General features: G+C 39.2%; 1 protein-coding gene across 1 annotated transcript in view; it reads left to right on the top strand.

Annotated features, from left to right (window-relative positions):
- The window catches only part of kirrel1b (kirre like nephrin family adhesion molecule 1b), a 70,787-nt gene that overhangs the window by 41,003 nt on the left and 3,803 nt on the right, over positions 1-25,981 (top strand). Inside the window, exons 2-13 of the mRNA XM_036563636.1 lie at positions 6,015-6,167; positions 10,270-10,419; positions 11,400-11,557; positions 12,483-12,633; positions 13,643-13,748; positions 14,533-14,681; positions 15,925-16,052; positions 17,705-17,831; positions 19,640-19,740; positions 21,580-21,796; positions 23,798-23,905; positions 24,655-24,761. Of these exons, the coding sequence (XP_036419529.1) occupies positions 6,015-6,167; positions 10,270-10,419; positions 11,400-11,557; positions 12,483-12,633; positions 13,643-13,748; positions 14,533-14,681; positions 15,925-16,052; positions 17,705-17,831; positions 19,640-19,740; positions 21,580-21,796; positions 23,798-23,905; positions 24,655-24,761 (1,655 nt within the window). The remainder of the gene's footprint in view (positions 1-6,014; positions 6,168-10,269; positions 10,420-11,399; positions 11,558-12,482; positions 12,634-13,642; positions 13,749-14,532; positions 14,682-15,924; positions 16,053-17,704; positions 17,832-19,639; positions 19,741-21,579; positions 21,797-23,797; positions 23,906-24,654; positions 24,762-25,981) is intronic.

Below are 25,981 nucleotides of genomic sequence, written 5' to 3'. Positions count from 1 at the left end.
ATCGCTGCGTAATTGAAATGATGAGACGTAAACCAAGTCATTTAGAGTGGTTTGATGTGAAATATGCACTGTAGAGAAACATACAAATTTAGATTTCTTTACAGTGGTGGTGTTGGGAACCAGGGGTTGCGACATCTGCACAAATATAGCCATTTTATTTACTATCCAAACCCACCAGTGAATTTACACGTGTCCTCAAAGTTTCACATGTAATGTTGATGATGGTGAAATAGTGGTAAATCTGAAAAAAATATTGGACCGTTATATATATAAAAAATATTTTGGACCGTTTTGCCTTTCCCGGCACGTACCTCTCTGCCATTAATGTTTTTGAAATATATATGATTTATGCCAAAACCAAATCTCAAATCTATTCTAAAACAATGGCTCAGGCATCAGACATCATTTTGTGTAATAACTTTCTGTGAAGTAGCTTTTAAACAATTAAACAATTCTTATTCTGTAAGTTTCACTGGAAAGCATTTCACATTAAACCACTCTGAATTACTTAGTTTACATTCTTGATAAAACTATGCCAAAATTTTGTAAACATCAGAAGAATTCCCTTAGCCAATGTCCCCTCCTACAGATATATTAACCCCCAGTCTTATTACATACTAAGGCTTATTATTCTGTAACTACAGAATAATACGCTGGGACTCTGATGCAAACTGGCTGAGCTATTCTTAGATTATAGAAGTGATTCTTTTATTTTTCTTATCTATTGGTGGGTGTGTGTGTGTGTGTGTGTGTGTGTATATCTGGTTCTGTGACTAAAAATGTGGCCCTTATGTTCTTGATCTTCACATGTAAATGCTGTGAAACACAAAAAAACACTTTTATAAATGTTAAGTGTGTGTTTAACATTCTGATGTTATCAGCTGAGGCCCCACACCACTCATAGGTCTTCACTCTCACATACACACACAGACGAGCAGCACACGCTCATCCAGCTCATCTAATTTACACAATTTTCCCCTCATCCCAAATATAGTCGGTCAGCCAAGATGTGTTTGGTGTCTGAAGTTTGCCTCTTTATGAGGCTCATGTAACTAACAAGCAATGGAAGCTCATAACCCACCAATCAGCATCTTGCCAGCTGCATGCCTGAATCATGCCTGAAGTTGTTTATCAATCTGTTATAGTTTTCCTGTCTTGGCTCTCCAGTCTCTCCTCTCATGTCTGCTCTGTAGTCCCAACTACACATTTATGTCCCTACCAGTGTTTAGTTAGTTACTCCTCCACTAATCAATGTTCACAGGCGTTTCTGTCTTTTCTCTTATGTCTGTATCTAAAGACAAGCCATAGTTCCACCGTGCTGCTTGTGCACGGTTGCCATGACTCAGTGACAGTAGCCCTCAAAAACAGGTTTTATATAGCAAGTTCCATTGATGGCTGTCTCAATAATAATTAAAAGTTATTTCCAGCTACTGCTATGCTCAGATTTTTTTATCACTAAAGGACATACAACCCCACTTTGTGATCAGTGATTAGTAATTTCTGTTTGTCCTGTATTAAAACAGTACAAAATCACAATATTTTACATTTTACTGTATGAACTTCATTGCTTTTTGTAAATACGTCCAAACAAATTGAGACAGGGCCACTTAACAATCGTGTGGCGACTTAAGACACAAACTGATGCAGTTCTGAAAGCATTATTGTTTTTTTAGTTTTTTTGTTATACCAGGCTATAGCTGTGCAACCTGTACAGGGCCTTTATTGGCAGGTTGGTTTATCACCTGCACTCTCTGATTATGCAGCTGTGTTGTTGTAAGGTGCAGAACATTTCTTGGTGTTGTCATGTTGAAATAAGCATTGACGTTCCTGAAAAAGACTGTCTAAAAGGCAGAATGTGTTGCTCCAAAATGTCTTCACCATTAATGGTGCCAGATGTGCAGGTTACCCACTAATACCCCCACACCCCACCCCCACCCCATACCATGACAGACCCTGGCTTTTGGTAACAATCTGGATAGTCATCTTATTCTTTTGCACAGAGAACACAACATCTAATATTTCCATAAACAATCGAGGTTGACTTGTTAGACCACAACAGGCACAATACAGTGTCCACTGGGCATCAGTCCGTTTCAAATGAGCTTTAGCCCACATACGTCTGCAGCATCTCTAGACACTGTTGATGTTTGACCTCCACTGTGCATAGTAAAGTCTTAACTTGTGTTTGTGCAGTGTCTACTGACAACAGTGGTATTTCCAAGCCCACACAACAATGTCCATCACAGAAGCATGCCAGTTTTTAATGCAGTGCCGTCTAAAGGGGTTAAAGGTCCGAGGTGTTCAGCTGTGGTTTCTGTGTGTGAGATTTCTCTGGATTTCCTGAATCTTTTGATGATATTATGGACTGTAGAGGGTAAAATATCTCAGATTAAATTCTTGGATCTGCTACTTAATTCAGTGGATGGGTAGATGGATGTCAGTTCAGCTACAGAACCTAATCTTCTTAGTTTTCATGTTGCAGTGATGCATATTGACTAAACATGACACCAAAAGTGCAAACAATTGTCACTGTGTTGAGGATAGTATGAAACCTATTCTTTGTATACAAATGATCTGATTGCATAAAGTGTAGGAGTTTAAAGTTCGTAAGAAATGCTGTCATATGAAAATGATCAAATTCCTGGATATTTTTCAATTATTTCTAGACAGACAAGAAAACTAAAGGAAATTCCTGGATGGGTGGTGGACATAAAGGACATAGAGTCAGAGGGAAGGACTGAAAGACATAGAGTCAGAGGGAAAGACTAAAGGACGTAGAGTCCAAAGGAAGCACTGAAGGACGTAGAGTCTGAAGTATCATTTACATGCAAATCACACCGCTGATGCCAGTAATATCAATGCTCGTGTAAGAGCTACAGATAAATCAACGAGCAGTAAATTTTAAAAAAAGCAACAGCAGAGTGGAAAGCTCCCGTTTCCCTCGAAACAAGGTGTAGCATTAACAGGATGAGAGCCAGAGGTTAGAATCACAGAGGAGACAGAACATGGAAACCTTGTTCACTCTAGTTCAGTCTATAGAAAATCAGTTGTTTTTCATGTTCAGGTTCATGTGAACTCCGTGTTCACACGATAAAAATAACGTTAATGAATTATTAAATGTAATAAATACATTCCAATGCAACTTACTTTGTCCAGTCATATACATAACAAAATGTTTTTTAACTGGAAAAAGTCTTTCTTTAGGCTCAAATTTAAGCAATTACTTCCAATGTGACAAATCACAATTAAACTTTAATCATTTGATAAATATATGATAATATATAATGATAGAAGATAGTATGCTATACAAATATATGTGTTTGGGTGTCCCAGGTCAAATTACATGTTTTGTTGATTTTAATTGAACACATTCTCTAAAGAGAACACACTTCTGCACACTTTAATGCACTGTTACTGTTTATTGGCTAAATTTATCATTTTGGAAAAAGCATAAAATGTGGCCTGTGCAAAAGTTATGCATTTTATATTATTGTTTTTGTTTTTCTCAATATGTCAGTACCTCTTGCAGAGGGCCTGCACAAGGAAAATGTTACAATTAGACTTGCTCATGTGGTTATCTGACACTGTAGGACATACTATAATCTATGAACAGATAAAACTAAGTGGCGTAGCTAGAAACAGTAGCAGCAGCCATCCTGAAGCCTGAATTTTGTCTATACCCCAAACTTGGCTGATCAGCTACATTTGGGGTACTGCGAAACTACATATTTGACTTTGGCTGAATAATTGCTTAAAAGACCTCAGGTTAACCCCTTAAACCTTGAGTGCTGATATTTAGGCCCACACATCAGTTTCTCACTCTCTTAACTACACGACTTACAGATTAGATTAACAGCAGGTACTGAATATTTTATAGTAGTGACTGAATAATAAGTCTTAAGATTAATGTTTTATGATGTCCTTAAGTAGAGCCCTAAAGTGTTATAAGAGCAATGAAAACACAATCTTATTACATATAATTACTCACTTGTTGTTGGTGTCTGAACAAAACCCCCAAACTCTACACGTTTGTCTTTGTTTTTGTGAGATTTTAAAGTATCTATATATACGCAAATGAACAGAATGTAGTTTGGCAAACAGGATGGGCTGTGAACTATTTTACAGACTGTCTGGAACAAAACGACATTAAGATTAAGCTGTAAAGTGTCTAAAACACTCTATCCATAAAGCAAAAGGCTAACAGTACTACTTTTTCTGGTGGAAGGAACTGGCCATATTAAGAGATATGGAGAGACAAGAGAAAACAGAAAAGAAATAGAAATATAAGAGAGAAAGAGAGAGAAGGATGATAGAGAGAGGGAGAGAAAGATAGAGAGAGGGAAGGAAGAGATAGAGAGATAAAGAGAGAGAGAGGGAGAGGGAGAGGGATTCTTTGAGACTGAAGTGAATAATGTAACTGCTCTTTTCCATGAGACATTTTTTGGCCTAGCACCCAGACGATGATGTCATCGCGCTCTGTGATTGGTGGAGAGGTTTAACTGCAGACAGTCGTTAGAGACACTTAACGAGATGACATCACTCATTAATCGCCCCGGACACACGCGGTCTGTCTGATCTTCTGCTGCTCTTGAGTCGTACCTGATCACTCAGAGACAGAAGAGCGTGAACACTGAGAGTGTGAACTGCACACACTCACAGCACACACACCTCACACGAGAGGAGCTGATAAACGTCCGGTGAGGACGAAGGGGAATCACTGGACAATGAGGAATGAAGACGTCCTCAGAAGTGTCTTCAAAGAGACGGATTATGAGAGTGGCACAAAGGAGCTGTGTGTGTAAGAGTGTTAAGTGTGGAGATTCTGTCTGCTCTCCGCTTCATACAGTAATCCTCTAAAGATGACCTGCTCTGTATCAGCTCACCTACTAACCAGTTACCTCACCTAACTTACACTACTGCTCTAACAGAGAGAGAGAGAGAGAGAGAGAGAGAGAGAGAGAGAGAGAGAGAGAGAGAAAGAGACAGAGAGAGAGACAGAGAGAGAGAGAGAGAGAGAGAGAGAGAGACAGAGACAGAGAGAGAGAGAGAGAGAGAGAGAGAGAAGAAGAGAGAGAAGGACCTTGAGAGAGACAGAGTGAGAGAGAGACAGATCGTAAGAGCAACAGGGGGCAGAGATAGAGGGACAGTGAGAGAGACAAAGAAAGAAAGAGGCAGGGAGAGAGACAAGAATAGAGAGAGAGGGGGACAGAGAGATGGAGTGGGACAAAGAAAGAGATGAAGAGGGACAGAGAGGGGGGGTGCAGAAGGAAAGAGGCATGGAGAGAGATGAGAATGGAGAGGGGGGGACAGAAAGAAAGAGGCAGGGAGAGAGATGAAAAGAGAGAGAGAGGGGGACAGTGAGAGAGAGACAGAGAAAGGAAGAAAGAGAGAGAAAGAAAGAGAGAGAGAGAGAGAGAGAAAGAGGGACCTTGAGAGAAACAGAGGGGGGACCAGTAAGAGATATAGGGGGAGAGACAGTGAGAGAGACAGGTAGAGAGGGAGGGACAGTGAGAGCAAGAGAGATGGAGAAAGAAAAAAACAAGAGAGAGAAATAGAAAGAGAATGATGGGGCTAGAGAGAACGAGAGGGGAAAAGGGAATAGAAGGGAATAGAAACAGATATAGGGAGAGACAGAAAAGAGGGAGGGGACCAGGGAGAAAGAGGGAGAGAGAGAGAGAGAGAAAAAAATGGAGAGGAAACAATAGAAAGGCAGAGAGAGACAGAGGGAGAGAGAAAAAAGGTAGATATAAGAAGAGAATAATAGAGAGAGAAAGACTGAACTAAAGAGAAAAAGAGAAAGAAAGAGAGAATATTCTGAATGCTGATAAATGTGTTTCCACCTGATGATACAAATGTATGAAAACAGCCTCTGATTCAGTTCACATTCATAGGATCATGTTCAGTCTTTTAGTCTCTTATAATGTATTGATTTCTCTTTGGGTATTAAATGTGTGATAAAGTTTAAGACTTTCATTGAATCTCTCTCTCTCTCTCTCTCTCTCTCTCTCTCTCAGTGGTGTGTGGGCCGAGATTCTCTCAGGAGCCTGCTGATCAGTCGGTTGTTTTGGGTGAGCGAGTGGTGTTGAGCTGTGTGGTGTTTAACTACACCGGCATCGTCCAGTGGACCAAAGATGGACTCGCGCTGGGCATTGGAGAGGACCTGAGGGGTAAGAACAGAAACACACACACACACACACACACACACACACACACACTACATACAGCACACACACACACTCACTGGCCAGTTTGTCACCTCCATGTATCTACGCTCATTGTCCATTTTATCAGGTTCACATCCATATAACTGTAGTAGAATTACTCTGGATTGTAGTCCATCTGTGTCTCTGCATTATTTCTTTACCCTGTTCTTTAGTCAGGACCACCACAGAGCAGGTATTATTTGGGTGGTGGATCATTCTCAGCACTGCAGTGACACTGACATGGTGGTGGTGTGTTAGTGTGTGTTGTGCTGGTACGAGTGGATCAGACACAGCAGTGCTGCTGGAGTTTTTACACACTGTGTCCACTCACTGTCTACTCTATACCTTGTTGGTCCATCTTGTAGATGTAAAGTCAGAAATAATAGCTCATCTGTTTCTGTGTCAGTTTGTGTTAATCATCCTCTAGTCCTTCATCAGTGGGTGGAATATTCTCAGTCTAGTAGTGACACCAAAGTGTTTAAAAGCCCCAGCAACACTGCTGAAAATGACCACTCAGGTAATACCTGCTCAGTGGTGGTCCTGTGTGGGTCTTGATTGCCCATCAATAAACAGATTAAAGGTGGGGGGTTTAAGAAAGTATGCAGAGAAACAGATGGACTACAGTCTGTAATTGTAGAACAACTAAATGCCCCGATATGGTAAGTAGAGCTGATCAAGCAGACAGTGATTTTAAAGAATGGGAACAAATATAATGAAAATCCTGAATAATCACATGGAGAAACATAAAATATGTGTAGTTGCTTCCTGACAGGTTTACCTCATGAATGAATATCCTGCTATGCTTTCTGGCATGTATAAAATGCTGAGCAGGCCCAGTTGACCTCAATTTTGGATCAAGATGGCAAGAGGAAAAGATCTAAGTGTCTTTGAAAGAGAGTTCTCAGTTGTTGGGACACGGATGGCAGCAGCTTCAGTCACAAAGACTGCGCAACTGACTAGAGTTTCAATAGGAACAGTGACTAAAGTGACACTTGCATTTAGATCTATGGCTAAGACCTCAGTGTACAGGGTCGGAAATTGTGTATAGGGTTGGGAGAGCAGCTGTTCCTCAGGTGACTGAGAATGTGAATACAGGATGTGATCAGGCTGTGTCGGCAGGAACAGTCCATCCACAATAACAGAGAGAGGGATACTGTAGGAGGATATCAGTGTATAACCCCCTCATTACTAAGACAGGTGCAAAACACTGGCATTGATCTACTGAGCTGTGGAAAAAAGTGATACAGTCAGAAAAGTCATCCTTCACCATTTCGCACACCAAGCCATTTTGGGAATTGTAAAGTTGTTTTCAAATTGAAAAAAACCCCAAAAAAACAAGAATCTCCAAAGTGGTAGATTTATAGGAGAAGGCAAAAACATTCTTCACTTTTAATGTAAGTTAATGTAGAGATTTTATATTACTTAAGTAATTTTTCATTTCTATTGGTCTATTCATCATGAATTTTGACACAATGTAAATGACACCTGTTGTGCTCATTTGATGTAAAAAAATTAAAATAGAAAAATGGACATTTTTTGGGGTTTTTTTTTGGACAGCACTGATATGCTCATTACCTTTAGAGAATTTTTTAGATTATTTTTAGATATTTAGATAACACACAGTGCTGTCAGAGCACTTCTCTTACTCATTTTTCCTAAAAATCTGACTGTAGTAATAGGATGCATATTTTGTATACAAGTAGTTTCATTACGTCATTTCAATTTACCATGTTTTCTTTGAGAATTTAAAACAGTGTTAAAATACTGTTTTAATTGGAGTCTGTATGGCTGGTCTTATATATTAGAGGTACACTTAATTTCCAATTTGTTTATCCCTTGTTTTTAGGAACTAACTAGGCTACATTCAAAACAAGTTATGTATAAAATATATAAAATATGCTTCCACACCCTCCCACAAATGCAAATACTGATGTAAATAATGAGATGTGCTGCAAAATTAAAGCATTTTAGCCTGCAGCAATCACAAAAAGGCCGTGAGGTCTGAGTAGGAATGATGTGCTATGGGCAACAGATCACCAGATCTCAACCAAACTGATCATCTATAGGGATTTTGGACTGACGTGTTAGACTGCGCTCTCCACCACCATCATCAAAACACCAATTGAAGGAATATCTTTTGAAAGAACAGTGTTCCATCCCTCCAGTACAGTTCCACAGACTTGTAGACTCTATGCTAAGACCCATTGAAGCTGGTCTGGTGGGTTGCTGTGGCCAAAACACCTTACTGAGGACAATTTATGGTATTCGTCACCTGTCTGTACATGCTCAGTGCGTGCACACATAGTGTCTTCACATACATATGCCTACACAATTCACACACACACACACACGCAGTCATACACCTACAAAGCCTGTGTACATACACTATGTACTGAACGCTGCCTTGTACATACACTGTATTCACGCATACAATGTTTGTTCATTCATACACATACAGTATCTCCACACACGCATGATGCATTCACACATGCACACATGTACACACACACACACACACACAAACACACGGTGCGTACACAAACACACTGAGCCATTGTATATAACACCCACCGCTATTACCTCCAATACATCTCACCCAACACACCCCTGTTTTGTTCCCTCCCTCCTTATTTCCTTCGCTCTTTTCTTTCCTCGCCACTCTCTACGTCTCCAGACTCATCCTTCCATCCTCTTTTCTTTCTTTGTCCTTTTTGCTTCGTGTCCTTACACTCTCTGTCTCCTGTTAGTCCTACTTCAGCCCTCTAATCATAATGAAAATGGATGTTTCTGACACACACCTATAGATGTGCGAACACACACACACACACACACACACACACACACAGACACACACACACACATACACACCCGTATACATACACACACACGTTGGCTATGTGCGTGGATTGGTTGAGCTAAAGGATGATGTAATCGTTGCCAATACTTTGGTGCCCCCCCCCATTCAGATCAATGATGTCATAATGTGTGTGTGTGTGTGTGTGTGAGGAGAGAACGCTTACAGAATGTCAATGTGTTGGAGTGTTGGGCCGCCCTCTGGTGGATAGAACATGATATTACAAGCAGCCGCAGACAACTCTCTCTGATTGAGAAGATCGGGCAGTGTAATGTAGGCATGTGTGTGTGTGAGTGTTGTGTGTGTGTGTGTGTGTGTGTGTATGTATGTATGTATGTATGTATGTATGTATGTATGTAGCGTTATGGAGCATCAACGTGGGCCAATATTATTTACCCAGCCTGTAACAATGAAACATATGATATCGTTCTGTATTGTATTGTAGCACTGTATTGTGACTAGTATGTAAGCATGTGGCTAGTGTGTTAGCTTGTGGCGGTAGTGTTAGATTAGGACCAGCTTTTGTTTCAGATTTTGCACTTTTATAATGTTGAGTGCTTTAATAAACTGAATATATGAACATATTAATGTGAGGCACATTTTCAGCCACTCCTTATTTTTGCTGTTTTTATTTGAAAAAGGTCAAATAAAATCAAGACACTGTATGAAATCAAATTGAATTCTGACTTTTTTTAACACTCTGTATTGTTATACTATATATAAAGTCATACGTTTGAACGCTTCATTTGAACTCAAATGGTCAAATGACGTTTTGTTGCTTTTCTAAGTGAAAATAAATAATTTATCATCTTAATAATCATCTTCTACAGATAACAAACCTACATAAGACATTTCCTGCAAACACTTTAGAATTTTATTTTAAAATTTAGAAAACAGTTTCTATTTATTTGCTGAGTTTAACATGTTGGAAAAGAATAAAACACAAAATGAGAAATATCCTATAATTTTTCAAAGGCTACATTTTATGTTTCATTATTTTTCCCAATATCTTACATTCAGCAAATAAATTCCAACTGTGTTTTTAAATGTGCAGAAGTATGTTGTCTGTAGAGGACGTGTTATTTTCAGAACAAAACGTCATTGGACCAGGGGCGCCCGAACTTTTGCAGACGACTGTGTGTAGTAGATAAACCTAATAAAATGGCAGGTTAGTATAATCTGGGCGTGTGTGTGTGTGTGTGTGTGTTACAGCGTGGCCTCGTTACCGTGTGTTGCGGATAGTGGACGTTGGTCAGTATAATCTGGAGATTTCCTCGGCGGAGCTGTCGGACGATTCTCTGTATGAGTGCCAGGCCACTGAAGCTGCTCTTCGCTCCAGAAGAGCTAAACTCACCGTACTCAGTAAGAGCTCACTTCACACTCACTCTGCATGTGTTTGTCTGTGTGCAGGCCACCTTTCCAGGCTCCGCCCACAAACGTGTTCTTTCATTGCAAGCTTCACAGAACATTGTTAAAATGACGTTCAGCCTAATGAGTAATTGTGGTTTTTGCATTATTCATTTCAAAGGATTTTTATTTTGCACATCTCACTGTTAGGATAGACCAGGAGTTCTGTTTAAGCTTTTTAAGACAGCGTTAAGCTAAGCACAGTGTTCACCAGTTTTAGTTAGAATTAGAAGTTAGAATTATAGTCTACACCAGTCGTTCCCAACCGTGGTCCTGGAGGACCCCCTGCCCTGCACACTGTTGTGTTTTCCTACCAAAACATACCAACTTCAACTCGGGAAGGGTTTGTTAATTAGGTGATTAGTTGGATCAGGTGTGTTGGGGTAGGTAAACACTACAATGTGTTGGGAACCACTGCTCTACATAATAGTGATTGAAGAATGGCAGGAGTTACTCATTTTCCCCATTTTTGCCGTAACAAACACAGATAACACAGCAAAACTACTGTTTTATATGTATTTACACTAAAAATATTTAGAATCATTGCAGTTGTTATTAAAGTGATTCTTATTAAAACTGAAGGGACGTCCAGAATAATAGGCCATTTTTAATCTACAAAAATGTTTTAATCATCCAAAATGGTTTAATTTGAAAAAAATATACACTATAAAAATGCTGTGAAATGTACTAGAACAGTCAGAAATCCTGATTATACCATGATTTACTCTTTTGGCCATACTGCCCACTACTCTTCCCCTCATACTGTTTCTGGCTAAATTTGTTGTTAGAATTACAGGATTCAGTAAACGTACACAAATCAACATTGTTGAGAGAAAATATTGCCCTCTAAAGCTGCTCTCTGAGTCTTTTAAATAAGACTCTGTAATGAAAATGTTGAAGTTAATAGTGTGATTGTGTGCTTTCTGTCTTGGTAGTTCCTCCTGATGATCCAGTGATAGAAGGAGCTCCAGAAATTCTGCTGATGGCTGGAGTTTCCTATAACCTGACGTGTGTGTCACGAGGAGCCAAACCGCTGTCTACTATAGAGTGGTACAAAGACGGAGTGATAGTAGAAGGAGCCCATACTAGCACTGTGAGTACACACACACACATTTATACAGACTCAGTTTCACTTACACACACACACACACACACACACACACTCACACACACACACACATACACACACACACACACACACACACACCACACATAATACAGCTACTGTAACTATATGAGGAGTTTCGTTCCATAGCACATTATAGAGCACTTTCAGAAATTTCTTTTTTTTCATGATATATGTTGTTGGAGTGGACTGAAATGAATGAAATCCTTCATACATAGTTATTTACAGTGGGGCCCGTAAGTCTGGGTCCCATACATTGTTCTATATTGCATTCCTTTCCAATTTAATGCAAATTTTCTCATTACGAATATTATCAGCATAACAGTTTCAGTGAAACGTAGAATCTTTGAAATTTTAACATGCATTTCTTAGCATTTGGTTTGTCCCCCTTTTGCTTTAAAGGCAGGGTGCACTCGAGCAGAAATAGTGGAGAACTATTATTACTAATATTTCCTCTTCAATTTATCTATAAGAACTTTTCTATGCTTTGTTTTCTTTAATTCCAAAGCTTTCTGTTGTTTTTTCCAGGTTTGAAATAAACAACTCAGATTTTTGGACCACACTGTATATAACATATTACTTTAATTATAACAGTAACTATAAACATCCCCTACTAACACCATGAATATGCTAGCAAAAGTACTACAGTACTGTGCAGAAGCTCCTCAATGACCACTGATATAATGCACTGCAAAAAGTATATCTTGGCAGGTGAAATCATCTTAATCAAGTCAAAATAGTGTATTTTCCATTTTTAAGTCATTTTATCTGGTGAAATTATTTTATTGGCAGATAGTTTCAAGTATTACATCTTGAAGCGAGCAAATTTATGTCAATAACTGTATCTGCATGTCTCTCTCTCTCTCTCTCTGTCTCTCTCTCTCTCTCTCAGGAGGTGTTACCTGATAGGAAGCGTGTGACCACGCGTAGCTTTCTGCCCATCCAGCCAGTGGATACAGACACCGGACGCAACTTCACCTGTGTGGCCTCTAACCTGGCCGTGCCATTGGGCAAACGGACCACTATCACACTTAACGTCCACCGTAAGTCCGTGTGTGTGTGCATTTTTGAGTGTGTGCATCTACTAAACAGCAACTGTACAGGAGAAGAAAAAAACAGTGTAAAAAAATTTGAAAGCCTTTTTTTCTTTCATTTCCATTTGTCATGAAATGATCATACAGTGTACAGGGCAGCTGATGTGCTCACAAAATATGTTCTCAGATGCCAAAACAAATGAACTTCATGATGCAAGTCCTGTTAGTGTGTGTGTGTGTGTGTGTGTGTGTGTGTGTCCAGAGGCAGACTGGGAATAGTTTTCTCTTGGGAGACCCCCATCATCATACACATCCACACTAATGTAAACACTGATGAGCTCTGCTAACTCTTTAATGCAGCTACAGATGAATTTGAGCTGAATGTTCTGTCTGCCTTTTCACGGTGGAACGTTAGCGCAGCTTGTTGCATATTGTGATTTGCCTGCAACAGAATTCAAAAATGATTAAAGTTGCATGCAACACCTTCAGTTTCTCTGTTAGACACCCAGATTTGCAGCTCGTATTTTTTTTTATACACGGTATCATTCTCACTATAAAGTCATTCATGAGGTGTAATTTACATATTTGCAGCATTTCTATCATCTGTGGCTGTTGTTCCAGCTTTATTCTGCTGTATCTTGAGATTATGGCCGGAATATCCAGTTGTGGAATGGAAGTGTTGCTCATCACTGTTTTAGCTAAGTCAAGGAATGTGTGCTTACAAAGTTACTGTTTTATGCCCCGTTATACGTCTCTGAAGCGTTTCTGGGAAAGCATGCAGTTCACATCTCTCGCTACAGCCGAGTGAAACTGAAAGTGTGGCAAGAACAGGAATGCTATGAGCATCAACCTCCCAAATCCAGTTGTTATTAGTGAAATCCAGTTCACTTTCACATCGTTTTCAAGCAACTAATGTTGCACGAAAGTCTCACTGTGTAAAGCCAACCTTAAGAATCACATATAATGGAATTTTTTAATTGGAATGCTCATTCAGCTCTCTCTGTCTCTCTCTCTCTAGATGCCCCTACGGTTTTATTATCAATCTCACCCCGTTCTGTTCTAGAGGGGGAGAGAGTAACGTTTACCTGCCAAGCTACAGCAAACCCTCCCGTCATGGGCTACAGGTAAGTGTATGTGTGTAACCATTAGAAGTCTAAAGTTATTGCTGTCATTTTTCTTTACTTGCTTTACTGTTTATACAATTTAAATGTACTTATGTGATTATATAATTATTAGTTGTTATAATTATTATATAATTATTAATAATGAATTATGTAGTTAGATAATGAAGTACATTTGTATTCAATTTATATTCTGTATCGATAGCTGAGGCCTGCATTTCTGACATTTTTCTATTTTGTGTCAAACAATGATTAGAAATTATGGTAAAAAGTGACGGAGGCTGACTCAGACTTAAACTATAATAAAAACACAAGTATATGAAGCCCATATGGGGCAGTGGTTAAAACAGAAAAATGACGTTGCGTTTACTTGCAATAATTTTCATTTCCTCACAAATGCAAAGGATTTTGCAAGAGAATGCAAAACATTTGAGAGGGAACGCTAAACTATTGCAAGTGAAGACAAAAACTTTGTAAGGGAATGTAAAAATATTATTGCAAGAGGATACAAAATGTTTACAGGGAAAGCAATACTTTTGCAAGTGAACACAAAAGCTTTGTGCAGTAATGCAAAAATACTGCAAGGGAAGGCAATATCGTTGCAATTTTTTTCACAGTGTAACTTTAGGGGCTCAGTACAAATATAGAAAGGTTCAGAATCCTCACTTCTGACAGAATCCTTCTTTTGAGTGCATGCTTTTGGTATCACTGGTGACAACTATGACTGAAGTTTAAAGGGGGATGTGAGAGAGAGGATGGATATAATAACTGTGTGTGTGTGTTGTAGGTGGGCTAAAGGTGGAGTAATCCTGGAGGGAGCGCGGGAGAGTGTGTTTGTGACGACAGCAGATCACTCGTTCTTCACTGAGCCTGTTTCCTGTCAGGTGTTTAATGCTGTGGGCAGCACCAATGTCAGCATACTGGTGGACGTACACTGTGCGTTGTATCTCTCTCTCTGTATATCCATCAAATTACGTGTTATTGATTCTCTATGTGAAAATAAGTTTACATATGTTCTACAGAAAACACACTGATGCACATTTTAATGCACAGTCACTGTATATTTCCTAAATGTATAAAATAATGTAAAAAAATAATGTATACTTTATATGTTATATGTTAAAGTCAACAAATAAAAATTGTGCATTAATATCAGCAGAAATTCCATATTTATTTGTACCTTATAGAGAATCTGTCAACTTATTTTCACCTAGAAAATCAATAAAACCTGCCATTTGACCAGAGGTGTTCAAACTTCTTTCATACCACTGCATCAGTTCATCTGCCTTTTGATCTGTCCATTCATCTGCTTATCTATCTGTTTATCTGCTGATCTATCCATCCACCCATTTATCTAGCTGTTAATCTGTCATTCATCCATCTGATGATCTTTCTATCCATCCCCCTACTTTCTTTCCATCCACCCATCCAAACATTTGCCTACTCAAACATCCACCTCTTCAGCCATCCATCTAGCTGTCAACCCATCCAGCAGGTGATCTGTCTATCCATCCTTTGATCTGTCCATGCATCTACTCCCTCACTCGTCCATCCTCCTTCATCGTATTACATCTGTCCACTTCTTTCCAAAAGTTTTAAACTGTTGGTGTGAAATAAGTTTTTGTCTGATCACTCAGTATAAATTGGACAGAAATGCAGTCCCATCCATCCATCCATCATCTAAACCGCTTATCCTTCTGGGTCGCGGTGGGGTGCTGGAGCCTATCCTAGCTGTCATTGGGCGGAAGGCCAGTCCCATTCAGTAAATGCTAAAAGAAAACCACTCAAAGTACTACACTGTTATTATCAGAGTTTACCATGGTTAAGAACAGCACCCTATAATAATAATAATTATAATTTTTACTTCTTTCCACTGAGGCTTCATCATGGAGCTATAAGACTATAAGGAGCTTATTTCATCACCAGTTCACTAGATTATATGTTTTTCTGCAGTCTGGAGGAAATTCCTTCCCCTTTGGTCATCATTCTTATTTATTTCTAAATGTTTATTATTCATTTTTCTCCCTTTTCTCTGTCTACCTTCCTCTCTTTACTTCAATCACATCTCCATTAAGCATTCTTTATGAATGTTTCTTTATCAAACTCACACCCTCACCTGTCTGTCACAGTGTTTCACAGTATTACAGTTTCTCTGCTTCTTCTGACTGTTTCTGTCCAGTTGGTCCGATCCTGGTGGTGGAGCCAAGGCCAGTGACGGTGGATGTGGACTCTGATGTCACTCTGAACTGTAAATGGGCTGGAAATCCTCCTCTAACACTCACCTGGACAAAGAAAGGCTCCAGTATGGTACGAGTGCACTCACACACACCTATTTTTACAGAACACTGTCAAAAATCCCATTCAACCTAATGAGACATTGTAGTTTACAACCTACATTTAGTGGGCGTTATTATTCATATTAAATTGTTTTTATTTTGCATTTGTGTAACAGCTGTACTGTTCAGGTGTAGTTTTTGTTGTGTAATGTAAGCAAGCATTACAGCTACAGCAAATATCCATACTGAGTCCTCCCGTATGTTTACAGAGTCTGTGTGGCTTTGTATGATATAGAAACATTTCCGCCTCTGCTTGTCTCTTTCTATTGTCACTTTACTGATGTAGACTGAGGCAAACTGCGCTGTCTGTTTTTGTCCCAGTGTTGGTATATATGGCAAGTATGGCAGGAAAAATATTAGGGATGCATCAACACTGATACTGGTATGGAGTATCGGCCTGATACTGAGCTCAATTCCTTGCACTTGTATTCATAAAAATACAAGATTCCAGCTGATACCATGTGACGAGCCAAGTGTATGCCGACTTCACGCCGCTTGACTGAATAGAATTATAAGATAAAAAGGTTAATACAGTGATTTTTTAACTGTCTTTGTATGTTAGTCCGTAGAGAGACCTTATTGTCCTATCAAGCCGTATTGTCCTACAAGCCGAGCTGCTGTAACTCAGCATGTTTGCTCAGTACTTGGACATGCAGCATGAAACAGCTTTATTAATAATTGTCTGTAGATAGAGCTGTCTGTAAAGGCTGTCTCTACAGAGGCTGCTTTAATCAGACTGTGCATTTTCATACAGTGTGAGCATATAGATCGTAGGCTTTGTCTGTACACAATGGTCTATTCAAACATACAGTGTGACTCACCAAAGAACAAGATTTCTAAAATCACAGAGTGGCTTCAACATTCAACTACAGCTCAGCCAGTCAAGCAAAAGACTCCAACAAGACGAAAAACTCCACAAGCAAGCTTAGAATAAGAATAAAACTCGCTCTTCTCAAAGATATTAGATTCAAGGAAACTATGTAACTTAACTTGCTAAAGCATAATTTTAATAATTTAATTTTGAATGTCCGTTGCACTCATTTACACTAACAACTACTTTCTAAGTAGGTTACTCATTTTGGTGTCGGACTTGGTATAAAATATGCACTTAGTAAAAAATATGTACTCGTATTTGGTCTTAAAAAAAATGCATCAATGCATCCCTAAAAAATATAGTAGGTAGATCTCTTTAGAGTAACTTGTTACAGCAGCTAATGTTGTATAATACATGGTGAAAAGTGGCCGAGGCTGGCAAACTTTAAGATTAGCCTATCATGTTTATTCTAAATTCTCAATTGCATGACAAAAAACTATACCTGATCCATCCTAATACTGTGATTTGAATACTTTTCACATGCCAAATAAAAGTCACTTGAAATGAATAAAACTTTCGAAATGTGGCCACTTTAGCAAAGTTTTGAGTTACAGTTTCTTATTAGCTTGAAAATGATTTTTGCCAAGGGTCAGTAAAGCTTGTCCAACCTCACAACAGTTGCTACAAAGGAAGATGGAACATGGATAAGTCAATTTTCAGGTTGTTTCAGGTGCATTGTTACACCCTGAATCATCCATAATACAGCCTTCATTACTCATTTGTAACAGTAATTCTCTCTGTCTTTTCAGGTTCTCAGTAATAATAATCAGTTGTACCTGAAGTCGGTGAGTCAGGCGGATGCAGGGCAGTATGTGTGTAAAGCCATCGTGCCCAGGATTGGAGTCGGGGAGACAGAGGTCACACTCACAGTAAATGGTTAGTACAATACACTCGCACACTCACACACACACACTAGTCGTGTATACTAGTTAACACAAATGCAAACACAGACACTCATTTCTGTTTTGTGTCCAAATTTTGCTTCATTAGTTTAAAATTGGAGCTACAAGGCTAACAAAGGCAATAGAAGTGAATAGTCACCCAAATCTTTAGCGTAAATACATCCTCAAAACTTCTCTCAACCCACTACATGTAGGGTGACTATAGTCATGAAGATATATGTTAAAAATAGGAACAACTGAAACAGTGAATATAATCTAGTGTTTATATGCCTGTGTGGCGTGCATGCCCGTGAAGGGTGATCAGAATTTGGCTCAACAACTGTTGTCTAAAATAGCTGACCACAGCATTCAACTGTAAAGAAATCTGGTTAATTTTTATAGTTCACAGTCAATCTTACTGTGTCCTAAGCCTGCATGACCTTATTGAAGATAGGCCTGCGGTTTCAGCAAGTTTTGGGGATGTATTTAAAAAAAGGATTTTGGGTGACTATTGACTTCTAGTGTTTGTTAGCAGCGTTAATGTTGTAGCTCTAGTTTTAAACTAAAAAAGCAAAGTTTGAACACCAACATGTCTTGGTTGATGAACTGCATCTAGCGTTAGTGGAAAACTGTGTCAATTGGACTTTTTGCCAAACCATTTTTTAATCTGCAGGGTTATTTTTCAGGTATTAATCTTAATGCTTATTATCCAGAAACTAAAGAAACTAACAGGAGTTTCTCTGCACTTCAGTGAAAATATGAGTACTTCATCAAAATCACACTCAATTAAAAGTTTGGTTATGGAGCTAAACTTATATTTCAGTGAAAGTCGAAAAGTATTTATACTTGAGCAAGGTACAAATCTTCCAAAATAACACATAAGTATAGCAAAAAAGTACTATTATTTAAGTATTTGGGAACTCATATGTATCAGTTTTGCAGGTATGAGCTTGAAGAACTTAAGTATTCTTCTACATATGGGCTTTTGCAGTTGTACAAACCAAATAAACTCGTCATAAAGGAATAACTTGGCAGAAAGTTTCCACTTACCCCAAATTGGAGTTTGGCTGAGACATGTTTGGAGTCCAAAACTGACTTCTTTAGTTTAGAACTAGTGCATCAAGGCTAACATTGCAAACACACACTAGACCTCAATAGTCACCCAAATTGTTTATGTAAAAATACATGACCAAAACTTCTCTCAACCTGCTCAAACCGCAACCAGGTCTTAATGAAGGTTGCACAGACTTGTTAATGTGGTTTAAAACACAGTATGACCATGTAGCTGAATGCTGTGGGCAGCCACTGTAGACAACAGGGTCTGTATTCACAAACTACCTCAGGCTTGGAGAGCAGATCTCGAGTCAGTATTTGTGACTGTGACCACCATAAATATGGCTGGAATCTGATCCAAGACCAGCCCTGGTATTGTTGGATGCCCATAGAGTTGAAGTTGTGTTCATGGTTATAGTCCACAGTCATACTGTGCTCTAAACCACATTGTAAGTCAACACAGTCTTAATGAAGAGCTGGATGTGATTTGAGAGAAGTTTCGGTGATGTACTTGAACAGATTTGGGCTATTTGGGTGACTATTGGGTTGTAGTGATTGATAGTGATTGTAGTGATTGATTAGCAAAATTAGCCTCATTGCTCCAGTTCTAAACTAAAGAAGAAAATTTAGACACAAAACATGTCCCGGCTGTTCAGCTACATCTCATGTGTGATTTGTCGAAGAACTATTTCTTTAATATAAGTAAATAAGTAGTAACGATGTGCTTCTTTTGTTCTAATCTGTCGGCAGGCCCGCCAATCATTTCAAGTGAACCCATCCAGTACGCTGTAAGGGGGGAGAAGGGTGAAATCAAATGCTACATTGCCAGCACCCCCCCTCCTGACAAAATTGTGAGTACACAAACACACACACACACACACACACACACAGGATTGTACACTTCACTTCAATCTCAGCTGAACTCCAAACCCGACCATTTATCTGGCTTTAAAGTAAATGCGGGTCCTGCACTTATTTGTGCGCTTATAACTCAGAGCTCAGTGAAAAGACAGAAGAGAGAGAATCATAGTGAACGAGAGCAGATGAAGAGACTGATGTGGGGCGGAAGAAAGAGGAGGGTCAGAACAGGGAGAGAGAAACAGAGAGAGACAGCTGAGAAGAAAGCGCTGTAGCTTTCAGAGTGGATCATCAGCAGCAGACAGAAGGACATGACAGACGAGTGAGAGCTTTTAACAATCTCAGCACTTTACTCAGCTCTAACTGTCTACTCCTCTTTTCTCTCTCTCCTCCCCTCCCTCATCGCCCCTTCTTCTCTGTCCTTTCTACTTCCTGCCCTCTTTCCTTCTCTTTCTCTCTCTCCCTCTTCCACTTCACAATGTTAATGGATTCAAGTAAATGCCCTTATTTTTTCTTTCTTTTTTCCTCTCTATTTGTTTTCCCTTCCTTTTTATTCTTTTTCTTCTTTCTCTAATTCTTATTTTTCTCTTTGTGTGTTTGTTCTCTCTTTTTGTTCTTTCACTCTTTATTTCTCCTTTTATTTCTTTTTATTCTTTCTCTCCCTCTTTTGTTCTTTCTTTCTCAGTTGTTTATTTCTGTCTCGTATTTCGTTCTTTCTTCTCTTTACCTTTTCCTCTCTCTCTCTCCTTCTTTTCTCGTGCTCTGTGTACCTTTTTCTTTCTAGTTCTCTTTTCTTTATTTTATTTCCTTTTATCTCTTATGTATCTCTCTCTATTTCTTTCTTTCTTTCTTTCTTTCTTTCCAGAATTTCTTTCTTGCTTTTGTTTTTTTCTCCCCTCTCTCTCTCTCTCTGTCTCTCCTCTATGTGATTGCCATGTGGATAATGCGATATGACATCACAGGATGGTTCCTAATGCACAGACACGGCTCTTATGAAATATGAAGAATGAAATGAATGAGGGGGGGTGGTGGAGGAGAGGAGAAGTGAGGAGAGGAGAGATGGATAATTCCTTTTGTTCTTCATTTACGTTCTCCGCCCCTGTTGTTTCTCTTTCTCCAGCTTAAGAGGGACATTATCTGTGACAGAGCGAGGTGTGCATATTTAACCACCGTGTTCTTCATATTTCATAAACGATCTGCTTTAGCTCACTTCACATACAAAAACCTGCTGAGCTTATAGCACTTAAAACACCTTCACTGAGTGAGAGAGAGAGAGAGACAGAGAAGGAGAGAGAGAGAGAGAGAGAGAGCAGAAAAGAGTGAAGGGGAAAGAGGAAATAGAAAAGGGGAGACAGAAAGGAGAGAAAGAAAGGGGAGAGAGAGAAGGAAGAGTGAGAGGGGAATAGAAACTGATAGAGGGAGAGAAAAAGAAGACGAAAAAGAATGAAAGAATAAAGAGGGAGGGAAATAGAAACAGATCATGGGAGAAAGACAGAAAGGAGAGGAACAGAGAAAGACAATGAAGGAAAGAGTAAAGGAGAGAGAGAGAGGAATAGAAAGAGAGACGTCCGCACCCTGGGAAAGTTATTTAAGCTTTAATACATTTGACTTCAAAAACACGGCACTACAGGAGACTTTTCAGTGCCACCGTGTGGCCACATTATAAAACACAGGAGACAAATTAGGCCTATATGTTACAGAATGTTTGACGAGCATCATTTTTTTCAGAATATGAATGAGACCATATTCAGGACTGAGCCAAGCTATTATATTATTACACAGAGTGTAATATGTATTTACTTTATGTCTGTTTGTATGTTTTGTGGCTGTAGGTGTGGGCTTGGAAGGAGAACGTGTGGGAGAAAGAGAGAGGAACTCTGTTGGAGAGGTATACAGTAGAGCAGAGTAAGCCTGTGTCACAGGGGGGTGCCGTTCTCTCCACTCTCACCATCAACAACGTCATGGAGTCGGACTTTCAGACCACTTACAACTGCACTGCCTGGAATTCATTCGGCCCGGGCACCATGATCATCACTCTAGCGGAGACTGGTGAGCATACATGCACAAACTGCATGTTCATTTGGGAACACTTTGCACTCTTGTTAAATATATATATATATATATATATATATATATATATATATATATATATATATATACATTACATGTATTCTGTATATTTAGGTATATTTTGGAGTATTTGACAACACTCACATTTATCAAACATGTTCAACAAATCAGCACTGTTGAGTTGAAAGAAGTAGCTTTACTGACTCAGGAGAAAAACACACTAAAATATAGAGTGCGTCTGCTGCTGCACGTTGCCCTGTAAAGCTTAAAATAATCCTTTAAAAGTCAGAGGCATTGGGTCAGATTTCGCAGGAGTATTTTGGACCACATCATACATTGTTGAATATTAACATCATGAGCACAAACTCAAAAAGAAGGTCTGGTTTGATGTTTAGATCTCAACTGCAAAATCAACATTACACTGATGAAGATATGATGATACTAAAAGACAATTCACTCACATCCTCGTAAGACACGGCCTTCACTGTGTTTTGGTTTTCTCTTTGAATACTCTTTCAACACACTCACAATCTTCAGATTCATCCCCTCGGGGAAGGGGTCTAAAGCACAACTGCAGCTGAAAGTATCGTTTTCCTTAGTTTATTTGAAAACAAATAAAGACTGTTTGAATAAAGTATGTTCCTCATTACAAATATGACCAAAAACGTGTGTAGTCAAAAGCATAAATGAGGATATTTGCTGTTGCTGGCAGTTACAGCTTTGAGACATCTATAGTAAGAACCTCTTAGCATTTTGCAGCATTGTGGTTCAATTTTGGCCCATTCCTCTTGGCAAACTGACTTCAGTTCCACAAGATTTACAAGGGTCCCTCATGGGAGACTTACAATTTCAAAATAAGATTTTCAATGGGATTCAAGTCAAGGTGAACACGTTCACCTTTTTTTTAGAAACCACTCGAGTTATTTTGGTTATATGTTTTGAGTCGTTGTCTTGTCGAAACGTTCATCTTCTCAGTTTCAGCTTCTTGGCCGATAAGATTAAATTCTCCTACAGTATGTCCCGGTACATCGCTCCATTCATGATTTCCTTCAATGATGTTTGCAGAGAAGCAGCCCCATATCATGATGCTCCCACCACTATACTTCACTGTGGGTCTGGTGTTCTTGGGATCATACATGCAACTCTTCTTTCTCCCAACATGATGAGCTAAATGTATTTTTGTTTCCTTTGACCAGAGTATATTCTTACAAAAGAGTTCTGGTTTGTCTAAATGCTCACATGCACATTTTAGCAGGGGAGTTTTGCATGCAGTGTAGGATTGCAGTACAGTTCATTGCTTATTGTTTTAGTGAAACTTGTTTCTGGTGCTTTCAGGTCATCCGGCAATTCTTTTCAAGTGACTGCTGGCTTCTCTCTTACTTCATTTATCATTAGGCTGGGAGTGTATAGTGAAGTCTTGCATGGTGCACCTGTCTGGGGACAATTAGTTGTGGTTCCATTACCTTTTCACTCTCATACCATCGAACCATTGTGTTGACAAAGATGTTTTTGTTAGAGCTCTGTAGCCTTTTTCATTTGACTCTTTAACAATGTTGTATCTGAGAACTTCATGTTCACCTTGACTGCAATTTCTTGTATGAAAACATCCCAGCCAATGGCAGTGTCTTTTAGAATGACACCAGGTACAATTTGCACAAGAGCTTTTTTTTATGTTCTCAGCAAATGTTAAATAACACAAATAAAAGTCTCTGAATACTTGATCCCCCTCACTGTATGAATGCATAACTGAAGACTCTTGAGTGCAACACTGTTGTGATCTATACACTCAAAGGAATGTGTTACCACGGCAGGCTGCTCTAGAGTTACTGATCACAGGCCCCAGGCTGAATCTCTGTGAGTTATAAACTGTTAGGCATGTCTTATGAAGTCCGTAAGTAGAAGCTTTAAATTAAAATTTCTGTGACCCCCTTTATTCTCTCTCTCTCTCTCTCTCTCTCTCTCTCTCTCTCTCTCTCTCAGATATCGTGCCTGTGGGAATAATAGCTGGTGGAACAGTTGGATCCTCCATGCTGCTGATCCTGTGCCTGCTCGCTCTGGCCTTCTACCTTTACCGCCAGCGCAAAAGCAGTGAGTAGAGCATGCATGCGTTTCACGTCTGAAAGTTTCTGAATGTCTCTGTAATTTGTGTTTTGCGTCTAGTTTGTGTTCCAGTCATCACTAAGGTGTTTGTGTTTGTGTAAATATTCTGAGCTTTGCTCTCTGTTTTGTCACACTGTAGGCAGCAACACTTTACTTGAAGTCTACCTACATAAGGGACTTTATTAAATGCATACTCACTGAATAGCTTATTTAAGAAGGAATTCCTTTCACGAACAGCTTATGTCAGTATTCACAAGGTGACAAGATGTTTTGTGAAGTAACATAAATTGACACAGGGGAAAATACATACAGAAGTGGTCACTTCAGTTTAAGTGATAATTCTTTAAATATATCGTTCATAGAACTGATAAATGGTGTTCTTCACTACCCATCTACTGTTGTTAAGTAACGATGCTTCACAGGAGTGTTGAAATAAAAAAAAATGTCCATTACTTTAGTATGAGGGCCTTCTACTTTAGTATGAGGACAATAAGCAGTCATAAGCTGTTAACAGCAGGAAAACAAAGATACTTTGTCAAAGAAAAGTCGAAAGCGAAGTTTAAAGAATCTGAGGGCACTAAGCCTGGGATTTTAAGGGATTAAAGAGTGAATGAATACAGTGAGTGTATCTACATTGTTACTGTATCTGTTTCTTTTAAAAGACAGTGTAGAAGTGCAGTGATGAATAGAGCTTCTCTAATAAAGAGTTTCCTCTGAGGCGTTTGCTTTGTGTACAGGTCGTCGTGGGGTCACGCTGAAGCCGGACATCAAGGTTGAGACGGTCAACAAAGAGACACATAGCCTCGAGGAAGACTCGGCCAGCGTCTCCACGGCAACTCGCATGGTAAAGACAATGTATTCTGTGAGTGTGCTAGTAAGTGGACAGCAACATCTCTCTTCTTCAGAGCTGCAGAAATCCTCAAGAAGCGTTAAAGCTCATTCTCATACACATTTTTGTGGTTGCCAAAAGAAGAGTAGCATCAAACCACTTTCTTGAAACTCCTGTGAGTTTCCGGTTTGCTCAGTTTAGTCTGGCCCTCATAGAAAGAACGCCTTTTTTATTGATTAATAAAGTATAATTAAAAATCATGTGTCCAAACTTTTTGGGCGTTTCATTGGGACTAACAGCCACTTCCACATCCTGAGCCACAGTCTTATTGTAACTATTCAACAAACTGCCCTCTGTAGTTCATCACATGAACCTAGGATTGCATCTAGAGTATTGCTAATCTCATACTTTACTGGAAAGGTTTGGCGAAAAATTAAATTTACAGTTTTTCTCCTTAGTTGATCAGTCAAGACATGTTGAGTGTCTAAAGTTTGCTTGTTCTTGTACTGGAACTATGAGGCTAATAGAACTAACATGTATTAAAAGCTTACTCTATTTAACACAGTGAAATCTGCATGCATAAAATTATTACACTTTGGCCTAAAACTGCATTGAGTTGTTAAAGAGGAATACCAAGTTCACTGGTTGAGATGTACACAAAGTCATTGAGAGTGGTATGATTTGACTTATTTGACTGAAATTTCCCATCCTGACCTGGTATCAGATCAGAAATAAAACAAGTCAGTGCAACCCTAAATGAAAGCACTTTCTATGGAGGAACCAGACTGAAGTCAAACAAAAGCTTGGGGTGACTTAAAGCTGGAAGAAGAGGGAAGTTAGCGCACAACATAGAGCAGACCATGCCATGATCAAACCATGCTGCTGTAAACCTGCTGCCCTGAAGGAGCTTACGCCCAGCCCTCCAGACAAGTCCTTTAGGGCTGTCCGGGTGTCAGGAGTACACAATATTGTCCCAAATTAAACCAAAAGCACTACTACTACTAGTGTACTATATGACTGTCCTCTTAAACGTGGAAAGCATTCAAATAAACATTAAGACTGGCTTTACATGGTGAAACGTTCACGCAACTTTAGTAGCTTGAAACCTGCAACCCATTTGAAACTCAGCCGCAACTGTTGCAAGTGTATTAACTTCATAGAACAAGTTTCAAGAAATTAAAACAGCAATAACACATCATGTGATCATGTCAAGTGGCATCCTATCATATTTCACT

The sequence above is a fragment of the Colossoma macropomum genome, unplaced genomic scaffold, assembly GCF_904425465.1.
Source record: "Colossoma macropomum unplaced genomic scaffold, Colossoma_macropomum, whole genome shotgun sequence".
NCBI classification, from domain to species: Eukaryota; Metazoa; Chordata; class Actinopteri; order Characiformes; family Serrasalmidae; genus Colossoma; species Colossoma macropomum.
The sequence above is the reverse complement of the archived record's forward strand: the minus strand, read 5'-3'. Positions and strand labels throughout refer to the sequence as shown.